At 32.7% G+C, this 17,824-nt stretch overlaps 1 protein-coding gene across 1 annotated transcript; it reads right to left on the bottom strand.

The window, feature by feature from the left end:
• Positions 1 to 275: 275 nt before the first annotated feature.
• LOC127723534 (metabotropic glutamate receptor 4-like) lies at positions 276 to 16,089 on the bottom strand. Its single transcript, XM_052230184.1, has 6 exons — positions 15,788 to 16,089; positions 14,634 to 14,921; positions 13,289 to 13,591; positions 10,636 to 10,762; positions 2,430 to 3,366; positions 276 to 1,035 (listed from the first exon to the last, which is right to left on the bottom strand). Exons 1-6 carry the CDS (start codon positions 15,897 to 15,899, stop codon positions 682 to 684), a joined length of 2,121 nt encoding a protein of 706 aa, XP_052086144.1. The 5' UTR covers positions 15,900 to 16,089; the 3' UTR covers positions 276 to 681.
• Positions 16,090 to 17,824: the final 1,735 nt, after the last annotated feature.

Raw genomic sequence — 17,824 nt, 5'->3', positions numbered from 1 at the left:
TTATAATGTCATAAGCTGTTTCAAGAAGATGCGATACATGGGAAAATATGAGGAATTTTAATTAAGATGCATTAAGGAAAATCAACGAAAGATGTATTTTCTAAGAGATTATGCAACGCAATGTATTCTCCTTTTGCATTTCAAAGTAGTAGTATCTATGGAAAAAGTTGAAAGATCATAGCTCAAATATGACAGATCAAGTGTACCATAGCACCACCTACACATCCAATTCTTCTTATTACAAAAGAACTTGATATCAAAGACATGATCTAATATTTTTGATTGTATTTCGTGATATTTTATTATTGTACAAATGAGGACAACCTTATCCATTTATGATTCTTGAAATATAAGATATGTATATGTCCATACCGGTTATTAATTTCTTTCTTGAGTGACACGTGTCATATTACAACAAGCCCTCTTGAGACTTTCTTAGAAAATTCCATTTACATTTATAAGGGTTATGAAGTTTGTGGATTAAACACAAATTGATTATAACGTCAGCCCAAATCAAAAACGCTTATGTGAATATTAATTGAATATGGTGGAAATGCATTTTCGAAATTACCATAAATTCTGTTCAATTTAACGACGAACATATCTTTTACTATCGCTTCTATCCAGACGCTTGATGCAAGTATAAAAGTTTCTGTTCTGACCGATAATAAAACATTCTATTCATTCGGAATGATTCTCTGGATTTCCTGTTTGAGTACTGTTATTATTTACATTAGCATCCTCGTCACATGACAAATCATCCATATCGTCTGAAAAGACGTCATTATAAGTAGTCTGCGTTATCTGAGTGTTTGCATTAAGGTTATTAAATAGGTTTCCATTAGGGCACGGAAGAGGAAAACTTCCGAATGAGTTTTGGCGTCCGGACTTGTAAGAATTGTTGTACATCGAGGCGCCTTGTCTGACATTTTTATGAGGCTGTAGCAAAACAATATATAACTTCGGAACAAAAACACAAACAAGGGCAACTGTAGCACTGATACTAACACACATGCACAAGGATGTAACCTCAATCTGAAAGAAACAAAAATATAAATACAATATCATAATTGTTATTGTTATGATAATCCATGAGGTACAAATGATTTTAAAATTATGGTAGTTTCAATTCAAATTAATAGACTAGAAATATGATATAAAATGGCTATATACGAATCAACAATTTAGCGAAATATTAGGACATACTGTATTAACGATAAGTGTGTGTTTTTATTTAGATGCTGGTATGTCTTTAACAATAAGCTGATGTTGTCCCAGTCTGGGAGGACATCAGTTTATTGTCTAAGACGGCAGTGAAAAACATTATATATCAAGATTAATACGGCCGGCCTAAAAAGAGGTCAACGATAGACAAATGTCTATACAATATGCCAAGCTTTAAAAATGAGTCGAGAAAGGTTATGAATATTTAACAGAAACTATAAAAAATATGCCATCAACATTGCAATTCCCTAAATGACAAAACTATTATAATATAGTTAACGTATAAATATACATACATGTAATAATTAATTAAACAATCACTGACATGTATATGTTGTGATGTTTGAGTGTTTAGATGTAAACCCTTTCCCACTCTAAATTCCGATCTGTGGAACAACACAAAAGTATAAAAAAGAAGCAGCATTAAAAATCATTTCAGAAAATGCGATAAACGTGAACAAAATAACAAAATACAAACGAAAAAATAGTGACCATGAATTCTCGAGGTTAATGAAAGCAAGCCCACAGTTCTTATCAGCTTATACCACACTAATGAATGTTCTCTTTATGGAGATTAAACCAAGCTGTGGTCTTAATTAAAAATTGCTCAAACATGGCTATGAAGAATCGTAATTTCTAAAGTTCAACTAGTATTTTATTGCGCTTCTCGGTGTGACAGAGTTAATAGCACTCTTATATATTCTACATTGTCTACCAGGTCTAACCAGGATTTAAAGTGACTGGATTATACTTATTCACAATTAACATATTTAACATTGAATTTCTTTTATTGTTAACTTTAATTTAAAAACCCGAAAGTCTAAACAGATTACGTAAGGGTCTGTTATATTAATATTACTCTTAAAAAAAACTAAAAACCAATAAATGAAAAGTTTACATTTATATCCGTGTCATGTTGATTATGTTCTTACATTTGTTACGCATCATCGACATGACACGAAGGTGAATGTCAATGAATTAAGGCTTACTTTTTTTATTTTTATATATTTGCTTAAACATAGTAATATTTATATTCAAATCAGTTACATCATATTTCTATATATCTTCGATGAGTTTTCTATTTCAAGACTGCCATAACAATTCAAACATGTGAAATTTAGAAGAAAAAAAGACAAAACCGTAGAAATACGTTGCTTAGTTCTGTAAATAGTACATAAGGTGTTAAATTACACGTACACACTTACCTTAAAATCACTGCTAGCACCAAAGTAGATTGCACCAAACGCAAGCCAAACTATACAAGTGCTGTACATTGTAAATGCTATACATTTGGCTTCATTGAAGTTTTGAGGAATTTTCCTCGTTTTTATACCATATATGGTACACAGTATGATTAAAACAATATTGTATGTCAACGATGCAATAATTGCAATCTGGCTTGCTTTACATTTTAGAACTTGAAATTCGGTATGTTGTCGCGTATGAATAGTATCCGGTTTTTCAAATCCAAGCCACGTTAATCCGCCAACAATCTGAACGGATACAAGAGCCATGCAGATGATTATTTGTGACTTTGGACTAGTATAGCTCGGTCGCTTAACCATTGCTTTAATTCCGTTGTTGAAAATTCGATAAATTCTGTTAGTCTTTGTCAACATCGCAGCATATATTAAACATAAGGAAACTCCAAGTCCCAGTCGAATGATTGTACAAAGGATTATACTCGGTGTTGCAAGCATAATTAAAGAAGTACCATATGCCATTAAAATACCAACAAGTAAAACATAGCAAAGCTCCCTCCCAGATGCCATAATAATTGGTGTGTTATTGAACTTTATAAAAACAGCTATGGTAAGTATGGTGCTAACGATTCCGAAGCTAGAGAATGCAATAGGCAGTATGACCCATAAACTATTCCATTCTAATGTCAATAATGGCAATGGTTTACAGGATGTTACGTTGTCACTTGGTCGGAAGCCATCATCACAGTCTTTACATGTCTTTTCATCGACTAAATATTGGTTTGGTCCACATGGAATACAAATCCAACAGCAAGCTGCGTGTTCCCTTTCTACCTTTTCTTTTTTATGCCCAAATGTACACGGCTCACTACACACAGAATTTGGGACCTCATTATGTTCTGCCTCTTTCCAGTTCAGAAAGCTGCTGTTGATCTTCAATCTGAAAGTATACAAATCTCAGAAATTCATCATTTTCGAATTAACTGCATTCTTAGTAATATTTTCTAAAGTGTACACCTAAACGTTGTGATTCAAGACGACGAAACATATAAATCATGTAAAAATGATCCAAATGTCATTGTAAGACGTTGTGATTCAAGACGACGAAACACATAAATCATGTAAAGTCGGCCTTGTAGGAACAGAAGGGCGGGTTAGTGTAATACCAAATTTATTCCAGTTGATAAGAATGTAAGAATTATTATATATAATGAGTCCAAAAATATGACAATTCATATTATAATTGACTAATATATGAATTTCCAAAAGTAGAGTATATGTTACATATGAATCGTGGATTACTAACAACCTTGACTCGCATGTTACATATGGATTGTGGATTACTAACAACCTTGACACACATGTTACATATGAATTTTGGATTACTAACAACCTTGACACGCATGTTACATATGAATTGTGGATTACTAACAACCTTGACACGCATGTTACATATGAATTGTGGATTATTAACAACCTTGACACGCATGTTACATATGAATTGTGGATTACTAACAACCTTGACACGCATGTTACATATGAATTGTGGATTACTAACAACCTTGACACGCATGTTATATATGAATTGTGGATTAATAACAACCTTGACACGCATGTTACATATGAATTGTGGATTACTAACAACCTTGACACGCATGTAACATATGAATTGTGGATTACCAACAACCTTGACACGCATGTTACATGTGAATTGTGGATTACCATAATTCATTTTAAACTCAACTTCTAATTTCTATTAACTAGTCAGCATTCTTTCTTGGTTTTCATTGCTGCACATCTTTTACATCATGTTACGAGTGTTGCTTACTAAAAGCATTATTGAAATGTTTGGTATATAGCGGTTTTAACAGTTCATTACAAAAAACTACTTTTACAGTTTCAACATTTCATATATAGATATAAGAAGATGTGGTATGAGTGCCAATGAGACAACTCTCCATCCAAGTCACAATTTGTAAAAGTAAACCATTACAGGTCAAAGTACGGCTTTCAACACGGAGCCTTGGCTCACAACGAACAGCAAGCTATAAAGAGCCCCCAAAATGACTAGTGTAAAACCATTCAAACAGGAAAACCAACGGTCTAATCTATATAAACTAGAGGTTCTCAAGAAACTGTGTCGCACACCTGTATCTACTGTGTTTTTGGAAATCATGTAAAACAAGGATAAAATCATAATAAATAGTATTAGATACCCTAATCATGATTGAGGCCAAGTTTGGTTTAATTTGGCCCAGTTGTTAAATTAAAAGCAGGTCATCCTATTTTAGTCTTACAATAGTTACTGAAGACCCCTTATCATTATTTAAATTAGTTTTCAAGTTGTGACCATTTGAAATTGATTTTTTTTCAATTTTTCCTTAGACTTCTATAGTAAACCCCTATGTTCTTTTTTAAGTCATGGCGGCCATGTTGGTTGGATGACAGGGTAATCGGATACATTTTCAATCAAGATACTCTATTGAAAATTGTGGCTAAGTTTAATTATATTTTGCCCAGTAGATTAAGTGGAGAAGATTTGTGTAAAAGATTACAAAAATTTAAGAAAAATTGACTATAAAGGGCAATTACTCCTTCAGGGGTCAATTGACAATTTTGGTCATATTGACTTATTTGTAGATCTAACTTTGCTGAAAATTATTGCTGTTTACAGTTCATCTCTATCTATAATAATATTTAAGATAATAACCAAAAACTGCAAAATTTCCTTAAAATTACCAATTCATGGGCAGCAACCCAACAACGGCTTGTCTGATTCGTATAAACCTGATGAATATTTTTATCCCATGTCAGATTTGCTCTAAATGCTTAAGTTTCAGGGATATAAGCCAAAAACTGCATTTTACCCCTATGTTCTATTTTTAGCCATGTCGGCCATGTTGGTTGGCAGGCGGGGTCAGCGGACATATTTTTTTAAACTAGATACCCATATGATTATTATGGCCAAGTTAGGTTAAATTTGTCTCAGTAGTTTCAGAGGAGAAGATTTTTGTAAAAGATGACAAAAATTAACGAAAAATTGTTAAAAATTGTCTATAAAGGGCAATAACTCCTTAAGGGGTCAATTGACAATTTTGGTCATGTTGAATTATTTGTAGATCTTACTTTGCTGAACATAATTGCTCTTTACAGTTTATTTCTATCTATAATAATATTCAAGATAATAACCAAAACATGCAAAATTTCCTTAAAATTACCAATTCAGGGGCTGCAACCCAACAACGGGTTGTCTGATTCGTCTGAAAATTTCAGGGAGGACAGATCTCAACCTGATAAACATTTTAACCCACGTCAGATTTGCTCTAAATGCTTTAGTTTCAGAGATATAAGCCAAAAACTGCATTTTACCGCTATGTTCTATTTTTAGCCATGTCGGCCATGTTGGTTGGCAAGCGGGGTCATCGGACACATTTTTTAAACTAGATACCCTAATGATGATTATGGCCAAGTTTGGTTAAATTGGGCCCAGTAGTTTCAGAGGAGAAGATTTTTGTTAAAGTTAACGGACGACGGACGCCAACTGATGAGAAAAGCTCACTTGGCCCATTGGGCCAAGTGAGCTAAAAACGAGATACACTTATGAACAAAATCAACAAACGACAACCACTGAATATCAGGTTCCTGACTTAGGACAGGTGCAAACAAATGCAGCGCGTTTAAACGTTTTATTCGGCGCCAATCTTCACCCTACCTGAAACAAAAGTGTAACATCACAACATAGAAAGACACACTATAAAATGTCAATTGAAATGGGTTAAATCAATCAAAAGACATATTAACAAAAACAAGTGAACATACACTGAACGAATAAATTGGATATATGACACAATATAAATACAAAATTAATAAAACAAGGGGGTTAGATTTAAAACAATATCAGAAAGACAACCATAACCTTGGACAGAATGTCGCCAAATAAAATAACGTACACAGGTAAATAAAATAATTTTGTTGTAAGGTATACATGGGGTACGGAAATAATTTTGTTGTTCCTAGTACGAGAACAAAAGTGAAAATTTATCGTCATACTAAACACTTATCAAAGGTGGTATATATTAAAAATAATGAGACTAGCTATAACACTAAATATGTAAACATTTAATAACAAAAATACATTACAAATTGTATCAACAGGCCAAATAAGCACGAAAGTACGATTTGAGAGCTAGTTTTAAAAAAAAAGCCAAAAACAGTTAATAATAAAAAATCATGCATCAGAGACTAAAATCAACTAAAACACATCCCATGGATTTAGTGTTTTAACGTCATGGACAGTCAAAGAAGACATGACTTGTGCAATGCCAAAATAAAAGTATCGACAGGCAGTATGATAGTAAGGAGTTAACCTGTTAATAAATATGTATAATGTAATATATACAAGTCTAAATTGAAAACAACTTTCAAACCTATGATTGCGTTGGATAAAAACCGCAATTTTTATACATGTGCATGCAAAACAAATTTCTTGTTAGAGGAGTCTAAATACAGCACAAACAACATTTTCCAAAAGACCAAAAAAGTGAAAAAGTATATTTTAACAAAACGCATTTGACTAACAGGTCGAACAACAACTGTTCTTAAATCCTGCTGACTGCCATTGGCGATTGCCAAATAAACGAATCACCGATGTAATAAATGGATCTTAATTATAAATTTAATACTAAACAGAAAACAACAAACTTGCGGAAAAGATGGTATACCGCAAACAAAAGGTGCAAAGGTTTTTGTACACCATATCCGGATTTCCACAATTAATGTCTCTTCAGTGATGTTAGGAATCGAAACGGTATTTGGAAAGCCATACAATTTACCTCAATTTAGGATAGACTCTTGAATTTTGAGGAGTCAAAATAAGATGAACGGATCATATAAACCCGAAGGCAAATATAATACAAGCCTAAACGAAAAAATATAAACAAGTCAAAATTGAAAACAACGTTCAAACCTATGATTGCGTTGGATAAAAACCGTAATTTTTATACGTGTGCATGCAAAACAAATTTCTTGTTAGAGGGGTCTAAATACAGCACAAACAACATTTTCCAAAAGACCAAAAAAGTGAAAAAGTATATTTTAACAAAACGCATTTGACTTACAGGTCGAACAACAAATGTTCTTAAATCCTGCTGACTGCCATTTGCGATTGCCAAATAAACGGATCACCGATGTAATAAATGGATCTTAATTATAAATTTAATACTAAACAGAAAACCATAAACTTGCGGAAAAGATGGTATACCACAAACAAAAGGTGCAAAGGTTTTTGTACACCATATCCGGATTTCGACAATTAATGTAATATATAGATAGAGTAATCACTATATAGAAAACGAACGTGAATGTTTATTTATACACCCCGAAACAAACCGCTTGAAAAGAATACAAATTTAGTTATGTTTTAATTTGCAGATGACAAAATCGATATTTGTGCCAATGTAAACTATATTCAAAGATCTAATTACAACATTGGTAAGATAACCTTTACTAATAAGTTTGTTTAAAGGTTCGATGAGTTTACACGGATCACATAGTGATTTCCGTGCTTTAAGTACAATATTACCGTAAAATTTAGGATGTGGAATACCGTTTTTAATAAATTTTCTACTGGTACAACCAAATTTAGTAATCAAATCTTTGTATCTATGAAAGAATTTAGTAAAAGTTTTAAGTAATTTATGGTAACGAAATCCCTGACTTAATAATTTACCAGTGATGCATTGATAACGTTCGCTAAAATCTATGACATCACTACACACACGGGCATAACGAACGAGTTGGGATATATAAACACCGTATGATGGAGCCAAAAGGAACGTCTGTTTATGCTAGATTTATTTAAAGTATTCGAAGTTCCTTTGGGTAAATTTCGGTAGTATATTTAGAGAACACATTGTTGTCGATATAATGGAATTCTACGCGACTGTCATACAAGTGAGAGGTTTAGCTAGCTATAAAACCAGATTTAATTTACTATTTTCTACAAAAGAAATGCCTTTTGATTTTGCCATCTGATAAGAGACTTTTCGTTTTGAACTTTCCTTGGAGTTTTTGTTATTTTACTTTTTATGATTCGGATCCCTTCGCGGATTTCGGATCGGGAAACCCGGTGTCATACCGCTAAGCATAGGCGGATCCAGGGGGAGGGGCATGATAAAAATTTGGTTGATTATATAAGGAATCACTGAAGCATGACTGTAGAGTCCCCCTCTTATGGCAGGCAGTGCCCCCCCCTTATAAAAAGTTCTGGATCCGCCACTGCTAAGCTCTTTGATTCTATTCACTCTTTGCATTTGATCCAAAAAACTTTGAATTAGTTTTGTATTACAATAGACTGTATGTTACCTTTTAGATGTCTTAATTTATTATTTTTGTCGTCGGCTTGTTGTCCCGATGACATAAACCCCACATATTCTGTTGTACATGTTTTAGTTTCATTTTCACATCTTTCTAATATATCTCCAGACTTAATCTGATGTTTTAGTATATCGATATTTGGGTGTATTTTTGTTAATTTAAAACGATCAGTGTTATACTGTTATGTATGTGCTGGAAAATATCTTCTCATATGTTTAACGTTAACATTCCCTGTACATGTTCTTTGATTTGATACTATAATATAACACCGTTTCACTATCAAGTATTAATATATACAGTGGGAAATCTAGTGACAAAATATTACCTCCCCTGTAAATACTGAAAACTAGATCTTCTCAATGTTGGTCCCATTTTAGCAAAGACGCTATCAATTATGGATTAACGGAAAAATGTTCTGGTAAATAGTAAAAATTGAAATAAATTGAAATAAAAACCAAACTTTCACTCAATGTTATCATTTTTCTCTTTAAGTAGCAAAGAACGAGTACAGCAGGCTATAGATGCTTTGAGTAAAATTGGTTTAAAATGTTGCTATGCGAATAAATTCCTAGAGTACCAACTTCAATTTATTTTTTTACTGTTTGTATGCCTTTTTGGAACATGCTAATTATTTGTGTGTATATACAGCTAGTTCAGAGAAAGTCAGGGAAAAAATTCCAAAGGAATCGATTGATATGCAGCAAAGATTGGCACTTTTGAAATTATGTTACTAAGCAAAATCAAACAGACCTTATCTCATGTAAACATTTGAATGTGAATAATTCGAGAAGACCGCAAATACTTGTACAAAACTCGAGACGACCCTTTCTTAAAATTGTATACAAAATAGTAGAAAGATACATACTTTATAAAAATAGTTATCTTTTATTTTTAACCTGCACAGACAGACTTTTAAATGTCTATATTCACGAACAGACAATAGTTCTCTATTGAATGTACATGTGACAAGAGCAGACCGGTGTGCTCGATAACTTAGATGTAGAAAAAATAAGCATTCTTTGGGATATTGTAACATTCTTAGGACTTTTCGGAACACGCAGAAAATTGGTGACCCGAAAGAGATATTTCGATTTTGTATGTATATAATTTTTTCCAATTTATTTTATCAATATGCAGTAAAGATTGGCAGTTTTTACATTTCAGTTTCACAAGCTTCTTAAGCAATTATCTCGATAAATACTAAACATAAAACATCGCGTATTTGCATGTATATTTCTAATAACACAGTTTTACAAATAATGTCTTTAAAATGTACAATTATTATTTAGAAATAACTTTTGATCAGTATCGTCACCGGTATTGTTTTATTATTGACTTTCTCGACTCTATCATAAGAAGAGTGAATTTTCTTTTGTTTTCGTTCACTGGATATCCCACTGTATATAACTGAACAAAAAAAAGTAATGTTTGTGTTATACAATGACAACTGACCAGTTCATTAAACCTCTTAACTTATCGTTTATAAAAGGACGGGTTTCTCCCTTCGTCAAACACATTGGTTGTTTTTAGAGTTGTATTACATGTACTTGATATATAATGTGCTATTTGTATTTAATATCATTGCTAGGACATTTTATTTTCCTGATGTCGTTACATCAATGCACTAGAAAAATTTCACTGATGATACCATGTTGCATGCGCACAAATGTTAGTTATAATGTTAATAAATAATTATTCCATGTTGCACGCGATCAAATGTTAGTTAAATGATAATTCAATGTTGCACGCGCACAAATGTTATATAAATAATTATTCCATGTTGCACGCGCACAAATGTTTGTTTAATAACGCGTTTAAATGTTAGTTAACAAACCTGTCAATCCACTCTCCTATCTTGACATAGCCATACCCGTCTGTTGATAATTTCTGATATTGATAGACATCATAACGACCCATTCCATCACCTTGACTATTAAACTCCACTACATCACCAGCAATTCCTGAATATGTAATTAAAGATTTCGTAAATTTAAAAAAAAATATTTTGTTTTCTAATACAAATGTACCGCTAAGCACCATGATTCTATTATAGTATCTATGATTTTTTTTAAAAACACCCTTTAAATAGGTTTTTGGTTTTATCCTCACGTAAGTTTTATAGTGTTTTGCTTTTCGGATTTTATCATTGTTGAAGGCCGTATAGTTGTTTGTACCCACATAATTTAACCTGTGGTGTATAGTTGTCTCTTTGACATTCAAAAAAAATTTCCTTATTTTTATATCTATGCTGATGACTTATTATTCCACAAATCGGCATCATGCATCTTGTCAAAAGTCAATAGAAAGTTAAAAAAAAAACTGCATATATGCCCACTGTTTTCACTATCGTGTAAATCAACTAGACATGTGATTGTTATATCTTTTTGAGAGTATCTTTCGACTTATTCACGGATGAGTCCCTTTTGAAGTAGCCAAATTTAACCCAGAATTAACCATAGCGCACTATCTTTTGAACGTTAAACTATTTTTATATAAAAAAAAACGCTAATCATGTAAATGATACAGTCTGTTTCCAAATATATAGCATAACTGATTGATTTACGTTTTCATATTCAAATGTTACATGCATATATAGGCCGATAACGTATTATAATCTCATAAACATGTTTAACCCCGCCGCATTTTTGCGCCTGTCCCAAGTCAGGAGCCTCTAGCCTTTGTTAGTCTTGTATTATTTTTAATTTTAGTTTCTTGTGTACAATTTGGAGTTTAGTATGGTGTTCATTATCACTGAACTAGTATATATATTTGTTTAGGGGCCAGCTGAAGGACGCCTCCGGGTGCGGGAATTTCTCGCTGCATTGAAGAACTGTTGGTGGCCTTCTGCTGTTGTCTGTTCTGTGGTCGGGTTGTTGTCTCTTTGACACATTCCCCATTTCCATTCTCAATTTTAGTCTCATTTGAATTTATCCTTATACATGCAGATGAGGAAATGTGGTATGATTGCTAACGATACAGCTATCTAATATAAATTATCATGTCACTGTATGGCCTTCAACAATGAACAAAACCAATATCGTATACAAAGCTGTAAAAGGCCTCGTGATGTAAAAAAAACTCATCATAGATACCAGGCTTAACATGTGAAACAATTCAAAAAAGAAAATAAACTACAGCAATAATACACTAAAACAAGAATAGCAGACAGAAAACAATGACAAACACTCGTTGACTTTTTGCTTGAGACACGCACACCTTGTTTGTTTGAGTATAAGATTATTAATATGCTAGCTCAAACAGAAAAATATGTCACCATACTCGAAACTCCGAGCCGACAAGTCTTTGGTCTTATCAATATCGCGTGCTTGGCGAACAACCATCAGCCCGTTATAAAATCATTGGTTTGACACGACCGGGTATCTATCTCTTGACAACACAGGGTGTGAACTATGTAATAGTCCAAAAAACTAATGTTTCAACATAACCTCCGACTCATTTTGGTTCTCGAGCGTATCTGGAATTGTTTATTTCAGACACACGTGACAAGCATATTGAAATCACTTTTAAAAAGATAAGGAATTGTTTACCCTTCCGAGAAAACCGGAGCTTGTCTAAACAGATGGTCTGGAGGTCTCTCGATTAGCTTGTACATTTATATATGCATTTGCATTATTAGTACCCCACCGATGAATCAGCTTGTCCGCCCGACGTCCATCCGTCACAAATAGTTTCTGCTCTCTTACTTTCAAACCCCTCCGAGAAGGGTAATGCAATTTGGCATGATTGTTCACCACTATTAGAACGTGGTTCGTGTACAAGAAATCAAAACCATACAGTGAAAGTCATAGTCATTAAACTTAGTTAAACATAGTCGCCCCTATGCATATGTACAGAATTTCCGCTCTTTGACTTTCGAACACTTTGGAATTGGGTAATGAAACTAAGCATGATTATTCACAATTACTATAGAAGGGGTATCATGTACAAGGATGAAAACCGTACACTTAAATGTCAGGTAAAAAACTGAGCCATCCTAGTGTATACATGTACAAAAATTGTTTCAGCTTTTTAACATTAAAACCCCTTTGTGGTTTGGGGATGAAAAATAGTGGTGAATCGAAAAATTTCTGCCTTCCGTGGGTAACAGCTAGGTTAAATTCGAAATACACTGATTACTTTTAAGGATAGATCTGATTTGCATCACCTCGAGCGGGGCCCTCAGTAATGGCTCCCATCACTATACTCTAGTTGTCATCTGTGTAGTTTTCATGGGAAATTGTATGATGTTCTATAGATACGGTCACGGGTAGTGAAGTTTAGTTAAGCACTTCAACACTAAGTGATTTTCTTATTTCGGTATATATGATATAAAGTCGGTGCGCGATACGAACAACATTGCCTTAAATCGGACGGTTCAAGTTTCACAACGCTGGTGCGAGAGCTCAAACAATTTTCAAAATTGAAAAAGAGATTTCTTGCGACATGCGTATGTAAACTTTTTAAAAACAAATAAATAGTGTACCTACCTGTAAAAGATACATTACGGATAAACTCCAACAACTCTTGTCTATTTGGTGAGTTCAGTAAAGGACAATGTTTCATAACTGTTGTACATTTACTTTGTAAATAATTATGGAGCGCATGAGCTAAGGCATATACCGAATCAATGACAAATTGTACCAGTCCTTCTTGTTCATATTTATGTTTTGTACAATTGTGTAGCTTTATATTCCCTTTTGAACAGTTATAAACTTCTCCCCAGTATTCTTGGAACCATAAATTCTGTTTATTATTTTTTAATGTCAGATTTGAGAAGTAGTCATCAAATTCTGAAAAGAGAAACAAATGTGTCGTCAAAGTTCTTGTAACAAAACTTTCAATTATTTTAATAACACGACGATGAAGTATGGACTGGTTAAAGTATATTTGATCAAATAGCAGGATGTTGGGCATTTTTTTCTTTTCTGTCGTATCTCATGAACATATAAATAAGTAAAACGTCATCTTTTAATTTTGTATTACCAATCGCAAAATCGGCCTGAATATGCATGAAGTATTTGCCACTGAACATAAGGCTATTCAAAGTTAAGGATTTTGTCACTTTTCAAGGTGTTCAAGATGGTCACGTCCTGCTATTGCAAACTTACAATAGTAGGTTTTAAAGAAATTCTATTTTACAATATTTGTCAATGTATGTCAATCTTATATTTGAGACGAAGATCAAGTGAACATATATGACATAGATCCCATTAATGTTATTTCGTATAATTTTCTTCTGTTGATTTTTACTTCCATAATCGAACAATCCATAACCAGCCTTTGCTCTGATTACTGTACTGTATTTGACCTAGTAGTTTCATTATTGCGCCCTGCAATGTATAGCCTTCCATTTATTGCGTAAGACTTTATTAAAAAAAAAACTAAAATTATTGTTTTGTCTCGTCTATAAACACTCGGATTTCCTTATTTAATTTCCATTTTCATGAAAACACCATTTGTTTACAAAATACTAGTTAATAGAAAATGCATAATAGCTATCTTAATATTAATTGAATTTTTAAAGTCAGAATTTAAAGAGATCATGTGGAATAACTGTGTTAATTGTACATAAATTTCGAAACATACAAGACGTCTCGAATAATAAAGTGTTACTTATTACTGTATATTTTGATGGTCAATTTGACCTTGCAATGCATCTCATTGGATATTTTGAGAAATAAGGTTGTATAGGGTATATTCTTTTCAAGATTTCTATAATATTTTAAAATTTGTGTATATTCAGCCCATTGCTATAAATGAATTAATTGCAATTATTCAGTTCCTGACAATGGTAAGACATTGTTGACATCTGATATTAAACTTTGAGATTACCTTTAATATCGGATCTTTTTGGAAGTAAAGTAATTGCTCCTTCTGCCGCTTGTTCCTGGCCCACAACCGGATGTACCTTAGCTCCCCAGCTATCACTAGCAAGGAACCAGAGTTCAGACGTTTTGTTTGCATGCATGACTGCCTCTAGAAGATGTTTTGCATTATCTTCGTTCACAAACATTACTATCACTTTTGCTTTTTTAATTTTGAATAGGTCATCAACTGTCTCTTTAAATAAATCTTTCGTCGGGTCGCGTGATATCACAAATGATTTGGCGATGCATATTCCTGGAAAAGTAAATTAAAATCATTACTTCATTTTTTTTTAACTTAAAGTGATTTCACATATGTGAAAATAACGTCAAAACTAGATTAGTTTTATTAAATTCAAATATCAGTGTTCTGACTGGCACTTTGATAGTTAATGCTTTGGTAGTACGACATATATTATGTAATTCCGTTGATAAAGGGGAGAATGTGTAAAGTATTACTTAATTATAATGTATCAGCAACACATACAGGAAATGAAGCCCGCCTCCGGGTGCAAGATTTTCTCGCTGTGTTGAAGACCCATTTAATTGTGGCCTTTGGCTGTTTACTGCTCTTTGGTCGGGTTGTTGTGTCTTTGACACATTCCCCATTTTCATTCTCAATTTATAAAACATTTCCGAAATATAGATATATAGTGGACACCGTACAGTTTTTTTGGTTTTTTTTTAAACAGCAATTTTATTCCTGATCTTCATGTGATTGTGAAATGAGTGTTTTTCAACGGATCAAAAGCTCACACCTCAGTATAAGTTCAGATGGGCTCTATTACCGGATTAAGCAATTTTGTTTTTCTGAATGTCGAACATAGATGCGGATCTAACAGTCTGAGTTACAAACATCGATAATTTTATTTTCCATCATTTTGGTGCCTATTAATAAACTATAAATTGGTACGATGTGAATTTGTGTTGAATTTTTTTTGGTGTTAATATCAAATATAAACGATCATATTGATATTTTCATTCTATATGCAATCTTTTGGTTCTATCCTTAACCATTAAACTGACAAAAACGTTGTTATACATTGATTTTATCTGCGAGAGGACTCATTTATGAGAAATGCCCTCCGAGTTGCACTTTCCTATATAAATTATTGAAAGTACCTGAAAAAGTTGCCCTTTCCTTAAAAGCACCAATTCCTTTGTCTCCATAGTTGCCTTCATCTTGAATAGTTATAACATAGTTCCAACCAAAATATTCAGCAATATCAACCATAGCTTGTGCTTGATACGAATCAGGGGGAACAACTCTAGAAAAGTATTCATATCTGCTTTTATCGCTTAGATCAATACTAGTAGAAGCATAACTTATTTGCGGTATCTGAAAAAGAAAAAAGTATTTAATTGAAGTTAACTTAATACATCAAGAAATGTATAAAAGATATTCTCTTCTGATGAAAATTAATAAATATGATACAGTCCATGTAGTCTAATGCTCGCTCAGTTTGAAATATCATCTTAAGATCGTGTGTTTTACTCTGGTGATTTATTGATTAAATTTAGATTAAATTTCAGAATTGAAACATGATTTATCAGGTTAATGGTAATTTTTGTATGGAAATCCGACCGATATTAACACTGGAAAAATATAAGATATGTGAACATGATCAAGTCAAAAACCTGTATGAAATATTAAAATTAGGAATCACTGAAGCTTCAATTAAACCCAAGCAATCATTACAGCTGCCTTAACTTGTTTTAGTGTAATTGTATTAGTATGGTATAACGTGTGGTTTATTAAGGTTGATGATTCCATGATCATTTTTCGAAGACAAAAATTGATTACACTTCGATCCATTAGTTTTAAGATTTGCAAAAGGAGTACTTATAATGCATTAGTATAACTTAATTAAAATGTACTGCAACTTTGTGCAGGTTTTTAGTCCGATTTTATCAAAATTATCAGATACCAGTGAACATTGGCTACTGAACTCACCACGAAAAAAACTTGTTGTGTAATATTAACACAATTATGCTGATGCTAATATTATACATTTTGACAATCAAGTATTGCGTACACCTGAAGAACCAAACATTCCATAGTTTCGCTATTATACTTCGATCTATTAGTTTCAATTTACAAAAGAAATACTTTATAATGTATTAGTATAATTTATTTAAAATGTACTGCAGTTTTTTGCAGGCTTTTAGTCCGATATTATCTCAAATTATCAGATACCTGTTCAGTGAATATTGACTATTGAACTGATTATACTCTCACTACTAGAAAGACTCTTTTGCGTAATATTGGCATTATGCTGATGCTACCTTTATACATTTTGACAATCAGGTAATGCTCCACCTGAAAGACCAAGCATCCCAAAGTTTCGCCAGTTTGCACAGAGTACTTTTGCGGATTATTTATGTAAAAAAAAATTCATTGGTAAACAAAGCTTTCTCATAAGAAAGCTTGGCTTTTGAAAAGTGTTAAAAAATGTTTGAACATAAACATTCATTGAAATAAAATTACTCTCACTTTTTATTTTCTTTTGGCATTGCATATTGCAGACTTTGGATAACTTTAATAAAACGGGCATAAATACATACAACACATCAAACGGGCATAAATACATACAACACATCAGACGGGCATAAATACATACAACACATCAGAGGCTTATATTTGTTAGGAAATAACCACACACACACATACATATAGGTGTTAGAACACCAATTCAAAATCTCTATCTTGTCAACCATTTTTTTCAATTTCTACAGTTTTCTAACTATTTTGCCTTAAGTTTAATTTCATATAATGGAGGTATATCTTGAATTGTACATGTATCACCTTTCTACGTGCCAATTTTCAACCAATGTATAAAATCTTGTAATGAAACACGAGCGTTCGGAAGGTAACTACATCTAAAATAACCCCTGGTTTTCTGGAAATCTTAAATAAGATTACAATGGAGTGCATTTATCCTAAATTTTTAATGCAGACTCATGGACAAGTACATTTTAGCTCAAAATAGTCTAAATATATTTCTTTTTCACCAAAAAATTCATTTCTGCAAATTTGTTGGTTAGTTTCAGTAAACAATGACATCAAAAGCACTATTTTTTTGTCAGGGAAGGTCAACTTTTACATTTGTTCTAAATTGGAGTGGGTGAATTGGTGGTCTGACACCTATATAAAATTAA

Source organism: Mytilus californianus, unplaced genomic scaffold (assembly GCF_021869535.1).
Source record: "Mytilus californianus isolate M0D057914Y unplaced genomic scaffold, xbMytCali1.0.p SCAF_1, whole genome shotgun sequence".
In the NCBI taxonomy this organism is placed as follows: domain Eukaryota; kingdom Metazoa; phylum Mollusca; class Bivalvia; order Mytilida; family Mytilidae; genus Mytilus; species Mytilus californianus.
The sequence above is the reverse complement of the archived record's forward strand: the minus strand, read 5'-3'. Positions and strand labels throughout refer to the sequence as shown.

What these genes read in the sequence shown, in the direction of transcription:
- LOC127723534 (XM_052230184.1), bottom strand. Translation starts at nt 15,899, where the DNA reads ATGGTTGATATTGCTGAATATTTTGGTTGGAACTATGTTATAACTATT. An exon ending in AAAAAGATCCGATATTAAAG is followed by an intron (nt 13,592 to 14,633) that starts GTAATCTCAAAG and finishes TTCTCTTTTCAG; the next exon opens with AATTTGATGACTACTTCTCA. An exon ending in CCGTAATGTATCTTTTACAG is followed by an intron (nt 10,763 to 13,288) that starts GTAGGTACACTA and finishes TTACATATTCAG; the next exon opens with GAATTGCTGGTGATGTAGTG.